Source organism: Papio anubis, chromosome 13 (assembly GCF_008728515.1).
Source record: "Papio anubis isolate 15944 chromosome 13, Panubis1.0, whole genome shotgun sequence".
NCBI classification, from domain to species: domain Eukaryota; kingdom Metazoa; phylum Chordata; class Mammalia; order Primates; family Cercopithecidae; genus Papio; species Papio anubis.
In genome coordinates, this window is record NC_044988.1 from 80,904,259 (window position 1) to 80,922,562 (window position 18,304).

Sequence of the window (18,304 nt, forward strand, 5' to 3'; positions counted from 1 at the left end):
TAATCCGATTTTGCAGAAAACATAGCATTAGAACTGTGTCATGACTCTGGTCAGCCTTCTCTCTGTCTTTGCATTCAGGCTCAGCTGGTTCATAGGTCGTATTGGAGGGACCGTGCCCATGGTTGGCCACTTCAGATTCCTCCAATCTCCCGTTCCATAGTCACACGCACCTTGAGGGCACCCACACGGTTTGTCCATCTCCTGTAAACACATAAGCATACCCTCTTATGTCAGTAAATCCACTGGACCTTCTACTGTCCTTCTTCTGGGGATTTCCATAACACTTTCAGATAAAATTTCCTCTTTTCCTCTAACACTTGCCAATGTCTTTCTGCTGGAGCCTTACCATCCATATGTAATGCCTAAGGTTGTAGCCTAGCCACGCCAAAGAATTGTGTGGCAGCTGACCACGGCAAGTGATAGAGACACGGACCTAGAGAGAGAAAAAGCTGTAGGCTTTATTGAGCAGAGTGAAAGTACAAAGCTTCCACAGCGTGGAAGGGGTCCCAAACGGTAGCCAGAGTTAGATTATGTAATTGCCTTTTAAACTCTTTAAGGCGGGAAATACATGTGGCGAGAAGATGTTACCAGAGCGAGAAACAAAGAAAATTAGCCATTTGTGACATGTCTTACATCTTGAGGAAAACTGGACATGCAAATTAGGTTTTATCTATTTCATGACCTTGTAGTGGCATGGCAAAAGAGACAGGATCCTACAGGACTTCACAAAGCATGTTCACAAGGAATTGGAATTGGGAGGATAGATAAGGTCTGCTGGTCACGGGAAAATGGACAGTTAACATTCTTTTTAACTTTAGTTTCGGGGGACGGGGAAGGGAGGGAGAGAGAGATGCTGCAGGAAGTTAGGGACCCTGAATGGAGGGACTGGCTGGAGCCATGGCAGAGGAACATAAATTGTGAAGATTTCATTTTAATATGGACATTTATCAGTTTCCAAATAATACTTTTATAATTTCTTACACCTGTCTTACTTTAATCTCTTAATCCTGTTATCAAAAGCTGAGGATGTACGTAACTTCTGGACCACTGTGATAATTGTGTAAACTGTACAAATTGATTGTAAAACATGTGTGTTTGAACAAAATGAAACCAGTGCACCTTGAAAAAGAGCAGAATAACAGTGATTTTTAGGGAACAAGGGAAGACAACTGTAAGGTCAGACTGCCTGTGGGGTTGGGCTAAAAGAGCCATATTTTTCTTCTTGCAGAGAGCCTATAAACAGACATGCAAGTAGGGAAGCTATTGCTAAATTCTTTTCCTAGCAAGGAATATTAATATTAATACCGTGGGAAAGGAATGCTTTCCTCGGGGGAGGTCTATAAATCGCCACTCTGGGAATGTCTGTCTGATGTGGTTGAGATAAGGAATGAGATACACAATGGTCTCCTGCAGTACCCTCAGGCTTACTAGGGTGGGGAAAAACCCCACCCTTGTAAATTTATAGTCAGACAAGTTCTCTGCTCTTGAACCCTGTTTTCTGTTGTTTAACAAGTTTATCAAGACAATACGTGCACCTCTGAACATAGACCCTTATCAGGAGTCCTGCTTTTGCCCTTTGCTTTGTGATCTTTGTTGGACCCTTATCAGTAGTTCTGCTTTTTGCCCTTTGAAGCATGTGATCTACTCCCTGTTCTTACAGCTCCTCCTGTTTTGAAACCCTTAATAAAAAACTGGCTGGTTTGAGGCTCAGGTGGGCATCACAGGCTTACTGATATGTGATGTCGCCCCCGGTGGCCCAGCTGTAAAATTCCTGTCTTTGCACTCTTTCTCTTTATTTCTCAGTTGGCCGACACTTACGGAAAATAGAAAGAACCTATGTTGAAATATTGGGGGCAGGTTCCCCTGATAGACAGAGGGAGAGAACAATACAGGGAAACTTACAGTAAAATGTTTGCTGTTCATAGCTTTCTTGGGGAAGAAAACACATGCACAAATCCCGGTGCTAGGAATATTTTAAGCGTATACTTTCAATATTATTCATCCAGTACCAAAGTGAGTCCTGATGCAGGAAATGAGTGAGTTTCACAGCTTTCTGAGCCCCTACTTGACCCAGGAAGCCCAGCTGGCACCTTCTCTCAGTCCCCCCCTCTAAACAGGACACCCCAAATGCTGTTGGGAACTGGACGGTGGTTGTTCTGGCTACTTCCTGCTGGTTAGGGGTGAAGAAGGGGCTCTGCAGTTGTGGTGTCCTCCAGAGGGGAACTTTCTAGGCCAGTCAAGGGACCGGTGGGTCGATCTAGGGGTCCTCGGTAGAAGCCGTGAGTTGAGCTAATTTGAAGTTCTGTAGGGAAGACTTTTTGTAGCTTGATGGCATCGATCCTGGAGGCAACAAATTTGACAAGGAGGTTAAAATGCAAGGCTTAAAGGTGAGTAATAGTAGGATGGCTGTCTGGGGCCTAGAAGGGAAGGAGCTAAAGGTATCTATTGGTTAAACTTATTTTAGGGTCTAGTGTTCCAGCTCCTTTTTTCCTACTTTTATCTTTTTTTTTTTTTTTTTTTTTTCATTTCTTTGACCTTTTCAGTAATGATTCTTGACTGGTTAACAAAAATAACATTCTTTTCTTAAGAGAGTAGGTTCTTCCTTTTTCAATGTTACTATATTTAGAATCTTCAGTTTTTGGAGAAACGACTGCAGCTAGAGAATTAAAGATGAAGCTGTAGGGTCCACAAAGGGAGTGGGCAGCTCATTCTATGTCATCATTTAATTTTGTGATAATTTATAATGGGAACTGGGTGGAGGAGGTTATACCTACAATTCCAGTACTAAGCCCACCTCGTAATCTGGCTCCTACAATAAAAGGGACAATAAGGACTCGTGTGTGGTGGGATTGGGGTATAAGGAGACTTCGTAACTCTTGTTCACTATGTATGGACATGGGAGGTGCTAGAAAGGAGAGAAAGCATAGTTCTTTTGGAGTGCCATTTTAGGCATTGATAGACTGTGTTATCACAGATGAAATGATGCCTGAAGTTAAACAGGTGAAAACCTGAGGGTTACTGATATCAAGACTGACATCAGGAGGTGTTCTTATTGAGACTCAAGCTGAAGTTTATCCATGTGAGATTTGAGGCCTGTGTGGCTAGTACATTGGGGGACTGATTAATTTGGGTGTGTTTAGGAGTGGGGGTGGATAAATTCTGTCTGAGGGACAGGGACTGGGACATATGGTTGAAAATGCAAGGGGAGACGCATTTAAGAGTTGGTTGGGTTCCTAGGAGAGGCCTCTTTTATTCCTCTAAGGGTGGTGTTAAACAGCCTCTAGAGACGAGAATGAGAGTTAAGGGTTTCTTGTACCCTGGAACGGTCTAATTTCTTGTATGGACTGGGAGTACTGGAGAGCTGGACTAAGTTTTTAATCACTTGTTGGATATGCTGTTCTTTAGCCTCATCTTGGATGCCTCTTCTGTCAGACATACCTACATGGGTATGATATGTCTAACAAGTACTTGACCCCGATTTCTCAGGGCAGTCAGCTCGGATCATTTTTCCTTGGTGATATGTATGGCTGTTGTGAGAGCAGAGAGAAGCAGTTTTATAACATTTTTTTATCATGTAAGTATATGCGGCAAAAGATGCGGGTGCTGGGAAGGGGCTACCTAATCTCTTAGAGTTTCTGAGAGAAGCCAGTTGACTCCTCCAGGGGAAGCACAGTGACACGGGGTGTGTGTTGTAGTTGGAGAAAGGGACATAAGTAGGAAGAGGGTGGCCGAAACCTGAGAGGAGTCATGACATGTTGTAGGTGGAACAGTTGTAGGAAAGAGGAGGGAAAAAGGAGTAAATTGCTGTTAGAAGGAAGGACGATAGAAGAAAGATTGATGTGATTGAGTGCTTTGTCCCGGCTGGAGCTACAGTATATAATCCTACTGCAAATAATATAGTTAGTATACTGCTTAATAATGTAACGAAACAGTAGAAGGATTCTATTAAAGAGAGCAAGGAGAGATGTCAAAGATCATGCAGGTTTTCTATTTATCCTCCTTTAGGTAGGGACAAATTTCTCTTCAGGATTAACTGCAAGGAGTCTTTTTAGTCTGAGGTGTTTTCTTCCAAAATAGGAGATGCAGGTCCTCTGGTGGCTGACAGGTATATTGAGGCTGGTCTGGCTGACCTTGTGTCTCTTGAGTTGATGATCCTGTAAGTTCTTCAGGAGGTGTCCAAGGTTTAACTCGGGTGTGGTGAATCCAGGATTCCACTCCTGCCACTTTAACTGCAGTGGGGATAGAGAGGATTACTGAGTATGGTCCTTCCTATAAGGGATCCATAGATGGAGAAGTAAAGGGGACCGATTGAGTAATACTAGATCTGGTTGAACAGTTCTATTCCCTTTTCCTTGTCACACTTTTCGGGTAAAGTTTTAGGGATTTGTTGATATTTTGCTAGAGATGTTATGTCTTTGACTAAATTGGGCATTTCCTGATTGAGCAGGAGGTCATTTGTGAGAAAGGGACGTCCACACAACATTTCATATGGAGTGAGCCTCATTCTGTAAGTGGAGTTTTGAATTCTTAATAAGGCCATGGGCAAGAGGTTGGGTCGTGGGAGATGAGTTTTTTGCTTTAGCTCTAACAACATCCTGTAATCCTTTATGAACTTTAGACCTTAAGGGATATTGCCTTTGATAAGGAAAAGTGGTGGGGTCTTTTAACCTGATTTGAACTGGATGGGCATTTTTTGCTCTTCCAAATTGTCCTTCTCAGGCCTAGACTTCAGAGATGATTCTTTCTTTAAGTAGGGGGACAACAAATCGGTAATTTTTCCTCATGTTTATGTAGATAATAGCCCCAGCTTTGGCTAACATGTCTCTCCTTAATAAGGGTGTGGGACTTTCGGGCATAACAAGAAAGGTATGTGAAAAGAGCAAAGTCTCCTAATTGCAGCTGAGGAGGTGAGAGAAATACCTGGTTACTGGCTGTCCTTAGATTCCTCGGATAGTAACAGACTTTCAGGACCGTCATGTGGAGCAGGAGATTAAAACTGAGAATGTCATGCCAGTGTCCAGGAGGAAGTCCACTTTCTGGCCCTCAATGGGCAGACTTACCCGGGACACTATGAGGGTGATGGCATGAGCTGGCGCTTGCCCTGGACACTCTCAGTCCTGTTGCTGAATCATCTGGTTGGGTGCATCTGGTCCAGAGGGCCTTTGTCCTCAGGGGCAGTGTGCCTTTCAGTGACTACCTTGGCATATTGGACATGGGTGAGGAGGTGGTTTGTTTCTTGTTGGATAATCTTTCTTAAAACGTCCTTGCAAACCGCACTGATAACAAGTCCTCATAGGCAATTGGCCTGCTCTTCTTTTGGTCACAACTGAGCCACCAAGGTCTGCCATGACTAAGGCTTCAGCCTTTCTCTTTGTTGGGAACAGGCCCCCAAATCCGGCCAAAAACTGGCCCCAAAACTGGCCATAAACAAAATTTCTGCAGCCCTATGGCACACTCGTGATGGCCAAGACACCCACACTGAAGGTTGTCGGTTTACTGGAATGAGGGCAAGGAACACTTGGCCCACCCAGTGCGGAAAACCGCTTAAAGGCATTTCTGAACCACTAACAACAGCATGAGCGATCTGTGTCTGAAGGACCTGTTCCTGCTGCAGATAACTAGCCAGACCCATCTCTGTATTTCAGCCCATGCCTTTATTTCCCGTAAGGAATCCTTTTAGTTAATCTACAACCTGTAGAAACGATGCTTACCACTGGCTTGCTGTCCATAAATATGTGGGTAAATCTCTGTTCGAGGCTCTCAGCTCTGAAGGCTGTGAGACCCTTGATTTCCCACTCCACATGCTATATTTCTGTGTGTGTCTTTAATTCCTCTAGCACCCCGGGTTAGGGTCTCCATGACCCCAGCTGGTCTCGGCACTCTTATCTCACTTTTCCCTTTTGGCCTGTTCTTCTTGGTCCCTGTTATAGAACACCAAGGTTGCTAGGTTTAATAATGTCTCCAAATTTTGTTTTGGGCCTAAGACAGACTTTGGGAGTTTTCTCCTAATGTCAGCTGCTGATTGGGTGATAAATTTATCTTTTAAAATCAGTTAACCTTTTACAGAATCTGGAGTTAGGGAGGTGTGCTTTCTTAGGGCCTCCCTTAGCCTTTCTAGAAAAGCAGAGGGGTTTTCCTGTTTTCCTTGCATAATTGTGGATAGCATTGAGTAGTTCATAGGCTTTTTCCTCGTCTCCTTCAACCCTTCTAACATGCAAGTTAGCAAATACCTGTGGCTCTAATCTCCACGATCTGAGTCAGTATCCCAGTGAGGGTCTACAGTGGGGACCGCCTGTTGCCCTGTGGGGAGTTTTTCCCTCTCCTCCAGGGCTTTTGGACCGTTTACCTGGCTCAGGTACCACAGATTCCTAAATTGCCAGGCTGCTTCCTTATCAGTAGGACTTAAGGTCTGATCAAGAGGTAAAATGATATCTCTCCACGTTAGATTAAAGGACTGCCCCAATCCTTGCAGGACATTTATGTAGTTATGAGGATCATCGGAGAACTTCACTAAATGTCCCTTCATTATCAGTAATGTTTTAAATTTTTCTTCATATAAATCGTGCACATTTTTGTAGATGTATAGACATTCCCATGTGTTATCTTTTGTGCAGCTCTCGTGAATGACAGATTCCTTCTTTGATTTGTTGTATAATTAGACTCATCTGTAGAGGACCAGTATGGACTGGCCCTACAACCCCTGTACACCTGCAATGATTACTTCTTCTGGCATAATCACAAGCAATAGCATGGTAATCTTAAGACTTCAAAATCACTGACATAGACAGGGAGGTAGCTAACACTTTCCTAATACATGCCAGGCATTATGCTGGTGTTTTTAGTTTAGTTTAGTTTTGTTTTTTTCTGAGACAGTGTTTTGCTCTTGTTGCCCAGGCTGGAGTGCAATAGGCACGATATCGGCACACCACAACCTGCGCCTCCTGGGTTCAAGCGATTCTCCTGCCTCAGCCTCCTGAGTAGCTGGGATTACAAGCACCCGTTAGCATGCCCAGCTACTTTTTGTATTTTTAGTAGAGATAGGGTCTCGCCATGTTGGCCAGGCTGGTCTTGAACTCCTGACCTTTGGTGATTCACCAGCCTCCACCTCCAAAAGTGGTGGGATTACAGGCGTGAGCCACTGAGCCCACCTATGCTGATGTTTTAAATAAATGTATAACATGTATATGAAACAGATGTTATTATCCTCACTTTAAAGATGGAAAATCAGAAGTCTAAGGTCACAGAAGTAGTAAACTTTTTTTTTTCTTTTAAGATGGAGTCTCACTCTGTCGCCCAGGCTGCAGGAGAGTGGTGCAATCTTGGCTCACTGCAACTTCCGCCTCCCAGGTTCAAGTGTGTCTCCTGCCTCAGCCTCCCAAGAGGCTGGGATTATAGGAGTGTGTCACCACGCCCAGCTAATTTTTGTATTTTCAGTAGAGACGGTGTTTCACCATGTTGGTCAGGCTGGTCTTGAACTCCTGACCTCGAGATCCGCCCACCTCAGCCTCCCAAAGTGCTGGAATTACAGGCATGAGCCACCACGCCTGGCTAACTTTTTTATTTTATTTTATTTTATTTTATTTTATTTTATTTTATTTTATTTATTTCATTTGTTCATTTCATTTTTTATTTTACTTTATTTTATTTTTTTTGATTTTTGAGGCAGGGTCTGTATCACCCAGGCTGGAGTGCAGTGGCGGGATCTCAGCTCACTGCAAGTTCCTCCCTCCTGGGTTTATGCCAAATCTCCTGCATCAGCCTCCCGGTAGCTGGGACTACAGGTGCCCACACCACCTGCATGCAGTAGTTTTTGTATTTTTGGTGGTGGGGTTTCACCATGTGTTAGCCCAGGATGGTCTCTAGATGGCTAGCCTCGTGTGATCTGCCGATCTCGGCCTCCCAAAGTGCTGGGATTACAGGCTTGAGCCACCGGCGCCCGGCCTAAATTTAATTTAATTTTTATTTTAAGTTCGGGATAATTGTGTGTGTGGGATGTGCAGGCTTGTTACATGGAGTAGCGATGTGCTATGGTGGTTTCCCTGCACCTATCAACCCGTCACCTAGGTAGTAACACCCGCGTACATTAGCTATTTATCCTGATGTCTCCCCCGCTCCCAGCTTCCACAGGCCCAGATGTGTGTTGTTCCCCTCTCCCTGTGTCCATGTGTTCTCATTGTTCAGCTCCACTTATGAATGAAAACATGCAGTGTTTGGAAAACTTTCACACTTCAAGCCATTAGTTTCACAACTCAGGAAGAAGCTGTAGTGAACAGTGGTGACGCTGGTTGTTGTTGACTGTGAAACTTCATCACTCCATCACTAATTATATCTGACTTAAATGTATTTTATTAAAGTAGATCAAACTCATTCTGAAGTACTGTTTCTTGGAGCATTTAAGGTAGTATACATTTTTTTGCTAAATGGTGAAAACAAATTAAGTAATCATTTAAATGGCTTCCAGATTCCATGTGTCCTTTTTTTTCATACTTTCACTATTGTTTTCCCCAAATTATCTCCTTTCAGCATTCCCATAAATGCGGCTGACGTGTTTTCCGATCCTTCGATGATGTATTCCTTGTCCTGGATTTTACCCTGTATCAAACGTAACAAATTCCAAAACTTAAGTTAATATTCTCAATGATATACTGTTCTCATCCCTAGCAACAAATGTATCAGGTACACATCATTAGAGCCTTGAAAATAAGAGATGGAGGTCCTGTCCTCCATGAACCTGAAGTCAAGGGGGGGCAAGATCCACTTACACAGTACATGTAAAAGATTACAAAGTACACCTAAGAAGAACTTAATAATAGATGTCAGATCATAGTGTGAAGTGTCATAAGGCAGCGATTAAGGAATTTCTTTGTCTTTTTTTTTTTTTTTTTTTTTTTTTTTTTGAGACAGAGTCTCGCTCTGTCGCCCAGATTGGGGTGCAGGGCCGCGATCTTGGCTCACTGCAAGCTCCGCCTCCCGGGTTCACACCATTCAGCGGCCTCAGCCTCCCAAGTAGCTGGGACTATAGGCGCTTGCCACCATGCCCGGCTAATTGTTTTGTATTTTTAGTAGAGACGGGGCTTCACTGTGTTAGCGAGGATGGTCTCGATCTCCAGACCTCTCGATCTCCTGACCTCGTGATCCGCCTGCCTTCACCTCCCAAAGTGCTGGGATTACAGGCGTAAGCCACCAGGCCCAGCACAATTAAGCAATTTCTAAGTAAGATGCATAGTAAAGTATGATAACCCAGTGATCTCAGAGAAGGTGGAAATAGAGAAAGGAGCACCCTTCATTTACCTCTGGCCCTTGAAGAGGCAGGTCCTATTCAGGAAATATAAATAGCAGGACAGTCTAAAAATCTGTCTCCACATTAAGACAAGGTTCTTTCAAGATGTGTTTAACCTTTTTCTGGGAGTGTGGGAAGGAAGGGTTCATGTTAGTGAGGAAGGTTCTTCATTTCTCTTTCTACTACAAGGCACAACCTACTAATGGGAACTAATTTCCATTTTCAGATTTTTTTAGGGGTCTTATATAGAGACCTGAGTTACCTGATACAAGTTTTTCCCTAATGCATTCCAGTGATGGCTTAGCACTCTGTATGGATTTATAGACAAGATTATTTGCTTGAAGCCAGTCAATTACAAAGTAGGGAAACTGAGATTTAAATTTTATTATTATTATTATTGTGAGACAGGGTCTCACTCTGTCACCCAGGTTTGAGTGCAGTGGCACAATCATAGCTCACTGCAGTCTCAACCACCTGGGCTCCAGTGATCCTTCCACCTCAGCCTCCTGAGTAGCTGGGACTACAGGAATGTGCCACAATGCCCAGCTAACTTTTTTAGTTTTTATAGAGACGGGGTCTTGCTAGGTTCACCCAAAGTGGTCTCAAACACCTAGGCTCAAGTGATCCGCCCACCTCAGCCTCCCAAAGTGCTAGGATTACAGGCGTGAGCCATGGCTCGTGGCTGAGATTGGAACTTTTGACTTGAAAGCCCCAATTCATTCTTGTTCTTGAAGAAGAAAAGAATCTGGATAGCGTGGAAAGGTAGAATCCAGTTCAGAGGTTAAAAATAGAGAACGATTACTGTTATGGACTGAATTGTTTGCCCCGAATCCAAATCCATACGTTTAAGTCCTAATCACCAGTGCCTGACAATGGGAGTGTATTTGGAGATAGGGCTTTAAGAAAAGGTAATTAACAGGCTGGGCACAGTGGCTCACAACTGTAATCCCAGCACTTCGGGAGGCTGAGGCAGGTGGATCACCTGAGGTCAGGAGTTCAAGACCAGCCTGGCCAACATGGCGAAACCCCGTCTCTACTAAAAATGCGAAAATTAGCCAGGCGTTGTGTCGTGTGCCTGTAATCCCAGCTAGTCGGGAGGCTGAGGCAGGAAAATCGCTTGAACCCGGGAGGCGGAGGTTGCAGTGAACGGAGATCGCACCATGGCACCCCAGCCTGGGCAACAAGAGCGAAACTCCATCTCAAGAAAAAAAAAAGGTAATTAAGGTAAAATGACATCATACAGGTGGGCCTTAATCAATATGACAGGTGTGCTCATAAGGAGGTTAGGACACAGACACACAGAGAGAAGTCCATGTGAAGATGCGGGGAAAAGGAAGCCATCTACAAGTTGAAAAGAGAGAGGCCTCCTAAGAAAAAACCCTGCTGACACCTTGATCTTGGACTTCTAGCCTCCAGAACTGAGAAAATAAATTTGTTCTGTAAGCCACCCAGTCTGTGGTGCTTTATTTTGGCAGACCTAGCAAACTAATACAAATACTAATGGAAAATGTTGGTAATAGGGGAAATTAGGGTATAGGATGCAGGGTATACGGGAGCTCTCTGTACTATCTTCCCAATTTTCCTATAAATCTAACACTTCCATTTTTATTTTTGTTTTTGAGACAGGGTCTTGCTCTATTTACAAGGCTGGAGGACAGTGGCGCATTCAGAGTTCACTGTAGCCCTAGAAGTCTTGAACTCTGGTGATCCTCCCACCTCAGCCTCCCGAGTAGCTGGGACTACAGGTGTGCACCACTGCACCCAGCTGATTTTTTTACTTTTTGCTTTTTTGTAGAGTCTCATTATGTTGCCAGGGCTGGTCTCAAACTCCTGGGCTCAAGCAATCCTCCTTCCTCACCCTCCCAAAGTGCTGGGATTATAGGTATGAGCCACCACACCCAGCCTAAAACTTTTCTAAAATAAAAAGTGAATTTTAAAAAATAGGGAATGAGATTAAAAAGGGAGGATGAGAAAGAAATTAGGCCAACTCACAACTTAAAACCCAACTAGGGCCGGGCGCCGTGGCTCACACGTGTAATTCCAGCACTTTGGGAGGCCAAGGCAGGAGAATCACTTGAGGTCAGGAGTTCAAGATGAGCCTGGCCAACGTGGTGAAACCCCGTCTCTACTAAACCTACAAAAAGTTAGCCGGGAGTGGTGGCAGGCGCCTGTAATCCCAGTTACTTGGGAGGCTGAGGTGGGAGAATCACTCCAACCCAGGAAGTAGAGGTTGCAGTGAGCCAAGATTGCACCACTGCACTCCAGCCTGGGGTGACAGAGTGAGATTCTGTCTCAATAAAAAAAATAAAAAAACCCAAAAAAACACAACTAACTATGATCAGCTTCACTTTGTTAGACGGAAGCACTGGGGACACCAGCACAGTGGTTTCCTGTTGTCAACTGTGATCACGGATGGGCTCCATTAGATTTCACCAACTGGGACAAGTTATTCAGCTCTTTCCAGCTCCCTGGAGAGAGCCCAGCCCGGCACTCCAAGTGCTAGACTGGGAAGAGCGCCAAGCTCCAGTGGCTGCCGGAGGAGCAATCTATTCCTTTGAATTGGGAAATGATCATTGGTCAGGGATTAGGAAGCATGGTATTAGTTTTCCCCTGTAAAACTAAAATAATACAACTTGATTGTTCAGATTTCTGTTGACTAAAACTTTACATGGTGTAAAGTTTGAAAATTATCACAGCACAGGGCTAAGGGATTATCTTTTTTGCTCCTTAGGAAGAGCCGTGTCACATGTATGCACCCCTCTAACATTCATTTATTCAGCAATATTTATCCAGTGCCTACATCGCTTCATCTACTCTTCTGGGCGCTGGAGATACACCAGAAAGCAAAATGTATGAACATGCTGCCTTCATGGAGGTTACATCCCCAAGAAGGGAGATGAGCAATAAATATAAATGAATAAGTGAATTATAGTATATATTATGTAAAAGATGATTAATTGCTACGGATAAAAGTAGGATAGGCAGCCTGGGCAACATGGTGAAAGCCCATCTCTATGAAAAACACAAAAAAATTAGCCAGGTGTGGTGGCACATGACTGTTGTTCCAGCTACTCAGGAGGTTGAGGTGGGAGAATCACCTGAGCCTGGGTGAAGGCTGCAGTGAGCCATGGTTGCGCCACTGCACTCCAGTCTGGGTATTTTCGTGAGACCCTGTCTCAAAAAAAAAAAAAAAAAAAAAAGCAGGGGGGCTGTGGGATATGGAGGATCAAGAATGAAGTGGGAATGCAACTTATAATAGGGCAATTTAAAAAGTTGCCTCACCCAGAAGGTACTTTTTTTTTTTTTTTTTTTTTTTTTTTTGAGACAGAGTTGAGCTCTGTCACTGGGCTGGAGTGCAGTGGCACAATCTCGACTCACTGCAACCTCCGTGTCCCAGGTTCAAGCGATTCTCCTGCCTCAGCCTCCCAAGTAGCTGGGACTATAGGCGTATGCCACCATGCCCAGCTAATTTGTGTATTTTCAGTAGAGATGGGGTTTCACCATGTTGGTCAGGATGGTCTCGATCTCTTGACCTTGTAATCTGCCTGCCTCTGCCTCCCAAAGTGCTGGGATTACAGGTGTGAGCCACCATGCTAGTCCAGAAGGCACTTTTTAGCAAAGACTTGCAGGATGTGAGAGAGTTCAGCAAGCAGTTACAGAGCGGTGGAGTGGTGGAGGAGACTAGGAGAAGTAAACAAGATGGTGAATACTAAGAAATGAAATCAGAGAGATATCAGGGGTCAGATTTTGTGTAAGCTTGCTGAATATTCGCACTTTGGTTTACTCTAAGTGAAATGCAGAGCTTTGCATGGTTTGGATCATAAGAATGGCAGGATTTGATTTGTGCCTTAACAGATCGCTATGGCCATCACATTGGGAATTGTCTATAGGGGTGCGAATATGGGAGGCCAGGTAGAGTCCACTACTGCTGTGGAAAGTCAGGGACCCGAAACGGAGGATCCGACTGGAGCCGTGGCAGAGGAACATAAATTGTAAACATTTCATTTTAATATGGACATTTATCAGTTCCCAAATTAATACTTTTATAATTTCTTATGCCTGTCTCAATTTAATCTCTTAATCCTGTTATCTTTGTAAGCTGAGAATGTACATCACCTCAGGACCACTGTGATAATTGTATTAACTGTAGAAATTGATTGTAAAACATGTGTGTTTGAACAATATGAAACCAGTGCACCTTGAAAAAGAACAGAGTAACAGTGATTTTCAGGGAACAAGGGAAGACAACCATAAGGTCTGACTGCCTGCGGGGTTGGGCAAAAGAGAGTCATACTTTTGTTCTTGCAGAGAGCCTATAAACGGACGTGCGAGTAGGGAAGATATTGCTAAATTGTTTTCCTAGCAAGGAATATTAATAATTAATACCCTGGGGAAGGAATGCATTACTGGTTGGAGGTCTATAAGCAGCCGCTCCGGGAGTGTCTGTCTTATGCAGTTGAGAGAAGGACTGAAATATACCCTGGTCTCCTGCAGTACTCTCAGGCTTATTAGGGTGGGGAAAAAAATCCACCCTGGTAAATTTGTGGTCAGACTGGTTCTCTGCTATTGAACTCTGTTTTCTGTTGTTTAAGATGATATCAAAACAACACATGCACAGCTGAACATAGACTCTTATCAGTAGTTCTGATTTTGTCCTTGTCCTGTATACTCAGAAGCATGTGATCTTTCTTCTGCCTTTTGCCCTTTGAAGCATATGATCTTTGTGACCTACTCCCTGTTCGTACACCCCCTCCCCTTTTAAAATTCTTAATAAAAACTTGCTGGTTTTGCAGCTCAGGTGGGCATCACAGTCCTACCCATAAGTGATGTCACCCCCAGTGGCCCAGCTGTAAAATTCCTCTCTTTGTACTCTTTCTCTTTAATTCTCAGCCAGCCGACACTTATGAAAAATAGAAAGAACCTATGTGGAAATATTGGGGGCGGGTTCCCCCGATACACTACAAACATCCAGGCTAGACGGCATGGGCCTGGACCAGGGTGGTAGCAACGAGGTGGGAGAAGTGTTCAGATTCTGTATATATTTTGAAGATAGAACCACCAGAATCTCCTTAGAGATTAGACATGGGTACGAGAGAAAGACATCAAAGATGACTCCAAGGTTTTTGGATTGAGAAATTAGAAGTATAGAATTATTATAACTGAGATAGTAAAGTCTGAATATGGAGCATGTTGAGCAGGAAAGATCAAAACATATTTAGTTTACAACATGTTATGTCAGAGATGTGTATCAGGCATCCAGGTGGACATACTAATCTAGAGTTAAGGGGAGAGTCAGGCTGGAGATAGAACTGGGAGCTCCCAGCATACTGAGCCCAGATGAGCTAACTAAGGGACAGCTCGAGTGTGGATAGACAAGAGAAAAGGCCCAATGACCATGACCTGGGGCACTCTAATATTAATTTGGAGAACAGAAAAGCGAGCAGGAGTCTGAGGAGGACCAATCAGTGAGGAAAACCAAGAGTTAAGGGATGCCAAGGGAAGAAAGCATATCAAGGAGAGAATGATCACTGTTAAATATTTCCCATAGCCAAGTGAGGCTAAGAATCAACCAGTGGACTTCACTATGTAAGGGTCCCCTGTGACCTTGACAAAAGTTAATTTTGGCCAGGTGTGGTGGCTCACATCTGTAATCCCAGCACTTTGGTAGGCTGAGGAGGGCACATCACTTGAGACCAGCCTGGCCAACATGACGAAAACCTGTCTCTACTAAAAATACAAAAAGTTAGCTGGGTGTGGTGGTACACACCTGTAGTCCCAGCTACTCGGGAGGCTGAGGCATGAGAATTGCTGGAACCCTGGAGGTAGAGGTTGCAGTAAGCCAAGATTGCGCCACTGTACTCCAGCCTGGGCAACAGAGTGAGACTCTGAAAAGCCTGATATGTGGGTTTCAGGAAGAATGGAAAGAGAGGAATGGCAGACAGTGAGTGTAGACAGCACTTCCAGGTATTTTGTTACAAAAGAGAGAGAAGGGAAATGGACCTGCATTTGCAGTGGAAATGAACTTTAGAGAAGGTTGTTTTGTTTTCCTTTCAAAGATGGGAAAAGTAAGAATATTTATATTCTAAGTACAAGGACCCAATAGCGAAAAACTGATGATGCGGCAGAGAGAGGGAAGAATTGCTGGAACAAAAGCCTTGAGAGGCAAAAGGGAATGGAACCTAGTGTACAATTGGAAGGGGTGGGTCCGGAGCTCCTTACCTCTGAGACCCATTTCAGCAAGTCCTTCAGAGCTTTTTGGCGGACATCTCCTTGCCAGCGGTAGACGACAAAGCCTTGTATGTGAAGCTCCTGAAGGATAATAGTCTCTGGGTTTGGACCTGTGAAGAAAAGGGCACATTTGGGCGGCAGGATCCAGGGAGGTGGCCACGGTGAAACAAGTAGTACAGGTCACTGTCACTGTGCTTGGTGCTTGGAGTTTCCTGGTGCTTCTCCCCTTCCATTTCCTCACTCCTTTGTGATCCACGGGACTGCTGGCCCATCAACATGCACTCTGCAGCAGGCAGAATAATGGCCCCAAAGATGTTCATATCCAAAAACCCCAGAACCTGTTACCTTATGTGGCAAAAAGGACTTTGCAGATATGATTAAGAAACTTAGTGGGGATGCGGTGGCTCACGCCTGTAATCCCAGCACTTTAGGAGGCCAAGACGATCAGATCACAAGGTCAGGAGTTCGAGACCAGCTTGGCCAACATAGTGAAAACCCCATCTCTACTAAAAATACAAAAAAAAAAAAAAAAAAAAAAATTAGCCAGGCATGGTGGTGGGTGCCTATAATCCCAGCTACTTGGGAGGCTGAGGCAGGAGAACTGCTTGAACCTGACAGGTGGAGGTTGCAGTGAACCAAGATTGTGCCACTGCACTCTAGGCTCTGTGACCGAATGAGACTCTGCCTCAGAAAAATAAAAATAAAAAAAGAACCTTGAGATTATAAGATTATTCTGCACTATAAAGGTGGACCCAATATAATAGCAAAGGTCTTCATAAGGGAATGAGGGACACAGGAAAGTTATAGTCAGGAACGGAATATGGGGTGATAGAAGCAGAGATGAGAGAGAGGAGGAGGAGGAAGATCCTATGCCACTGGCTTTGAAGACAGAGGAAGGGGCCACATGCCGAGAAATACAGGCAGCCGCTAGAAGCTTGAAAAGGCAAGGAAACAGATTCTCCTCCTGCGTCTTCAGAAGGAATGCAGCCCTGCCAACCCACTTTACTTTTAACCTCCAGACCTCCAAGAATAAGTGTGTGGGGTCGGGTGCATGGCTCATGCCTATAATCCGGCATTTTGGGAGGCCGAGGCAGGCAGATCACTTGAGGTCAGGAGTTTGAGACCAGCCTGGCCAACATGGTGAAACTGTGTCTCTACTAAAATACAAAAATTAGCTGGGCGTGATGGCACATGCCTGTAATCCCAGCTACTCAGGAGGCTGAGGCAGGAGAATTGCTTGAAGCTGGGAGGGGACTGCAGTGAGCTGAGATTGCACCACTGCACTCTAGCCTGGGGACAGAGCAAGACTCAGTTTCAAAAGGAAAAAAAAAAAAAAGAAAAGAAACAAAAGAATAAACATGTGGGTTTTTTTGTGTGTGTTTATTGTTGTTGTTGTTGTTTTTAATTTGAGACAGGGTCTGGCTCTGTTTCCACAGGCTGGAGTAAAGTGGTGCCATCACTGCTCAATGCAACCCTGACCTCCTGGTTCAAGGGATCTTCCCCACCTCTGCCCCCCAAGTAGCTAGGACTACAGGTGCATGCCACCATACCTGGCTAATTTTATTTTATTTTTTGTCAGAGATGAGGTCTCACTCTATTGGCCTAGTTTGAAACTCCTGGGCCAAGCGATCCTCCTGCCTCGGCCTCCCAAAGTATTGGGATTACAGGCATGAGCCCCTGTGCTGGCTAAGAATTGGTATTTCTAACAAGCTCCCAGGAGATGGTGATGCTGCTGGTCCTTGGCCCACACTTTGAGAACCAGCACCCCAGACAAAGCACACAGCTCTCCTGCTGCCTGTAAAGAAGGTACTCCCCTTCTGTGTGTGAGGAAGAAAATGTTTTTTGGTTGCCTGGTTGATTTTCCCAAGTGTCCTAATTGACTAGAAACTGAGAAAATGTCACCTGAGCATAGGCTTTCAAGTTCAGGAAGTCAGGCGAAGATGCCTAGGTAATGTCAGAGCCAGCGGTGCTAAGACGAGTGGTGGAATCTAGCTTCAGCATCTTTGACCACTGGCACCACTCAGCCTAAAGTTCCCACTCACTACTTTGAGGAAAGTAACATTAGCAGTTGGAAATATGAAGCTTTGTCCTGAACCAAAGGAAACTAATGCAAGAGAATGAGACAGAAAGAGTGTTTCTTCAGAAGACCCACGTCAACTATTCTTTGTGAGTGAGCGATTGGAACTCTAACGTCCTCATCTTAAATGAAAATGGGCTGGGCATAGCTCCTCTAATACCAGCACTTTGGGAGGCAAAGTGGGAGGATCACTTGAGCTCAGGTGTTCAAGACCAGCTTGGGCAACACAGAAAGACCTCATCGTTTCTACAAAAAAATAACAATTGGCCAGGCGCGGTGGCTCACGCCTGTAATCCCAGCACTTAGGGAGACCTAAGGGAGTGGATCACGAGGTCAGGAGATCAAGACTATCCTGGCTAACACAGTAAAACCCCGTCTCTACTAAAAATACAAAAAATTAGTCAGGCATGGTGGTGTGTGCCTGTAACCACAGCTACTCAGGAGGTTAAGGCAGGAGAATCGCTTGAACCCGGGAGGTGGAGGTTGCAGTGAGCCGAGATCGCGCCATTGCACTCCAGCCTGGGCGACAGAGCGAGACTCTGTCTCAAAACAAAACAAAAAACAATTATCCAGGTATGGTGGCACATGTCTGTAGTCTCAGCTACTTGGGAGGCTGAGGTGAGAGGATCACTTGAGCCCGGGAGGTGGAGGCTGCTGTGAGTCATGTTTGCACCACTGCACTCCAGCCTGGGTAACAAAGCGAGACCCTGTCTCAAAAA

The 18,304-nt window shown here is 44.6% G+C and overlaps 1 protein-coding gene across 1 annotated transcript in view; it reads right to left on the bottom strand.

The window, feature by feature from the left end:
- Positions 1-8,378: 8,378 nt before the first annotated feature.
- Positions 8,379-18,304, bottom strand: part of LOC101007270 (prostaglandin reductase 1-like) — a 28,719-nt gene continuing 18,793 nt past the window's right edge. Inside the window, exons 6-7 of the mRNA XM_031654768.1 lie at positions 15,500-15,682; positions 8,379-8,592 (exon numbers count right to left, since the gene is read on the bottom strand). Coding sequence (XP_031510628.1) covers positions 8,482-8,592; positions 15,500-15,682 — 294 coding nt within the window. The 3' untranslated portion in view covers positions 8,379-8,481. The remainder of the gene's footprint in view (positions 8,593-15,499; positions 15,683-18,304) is intronic.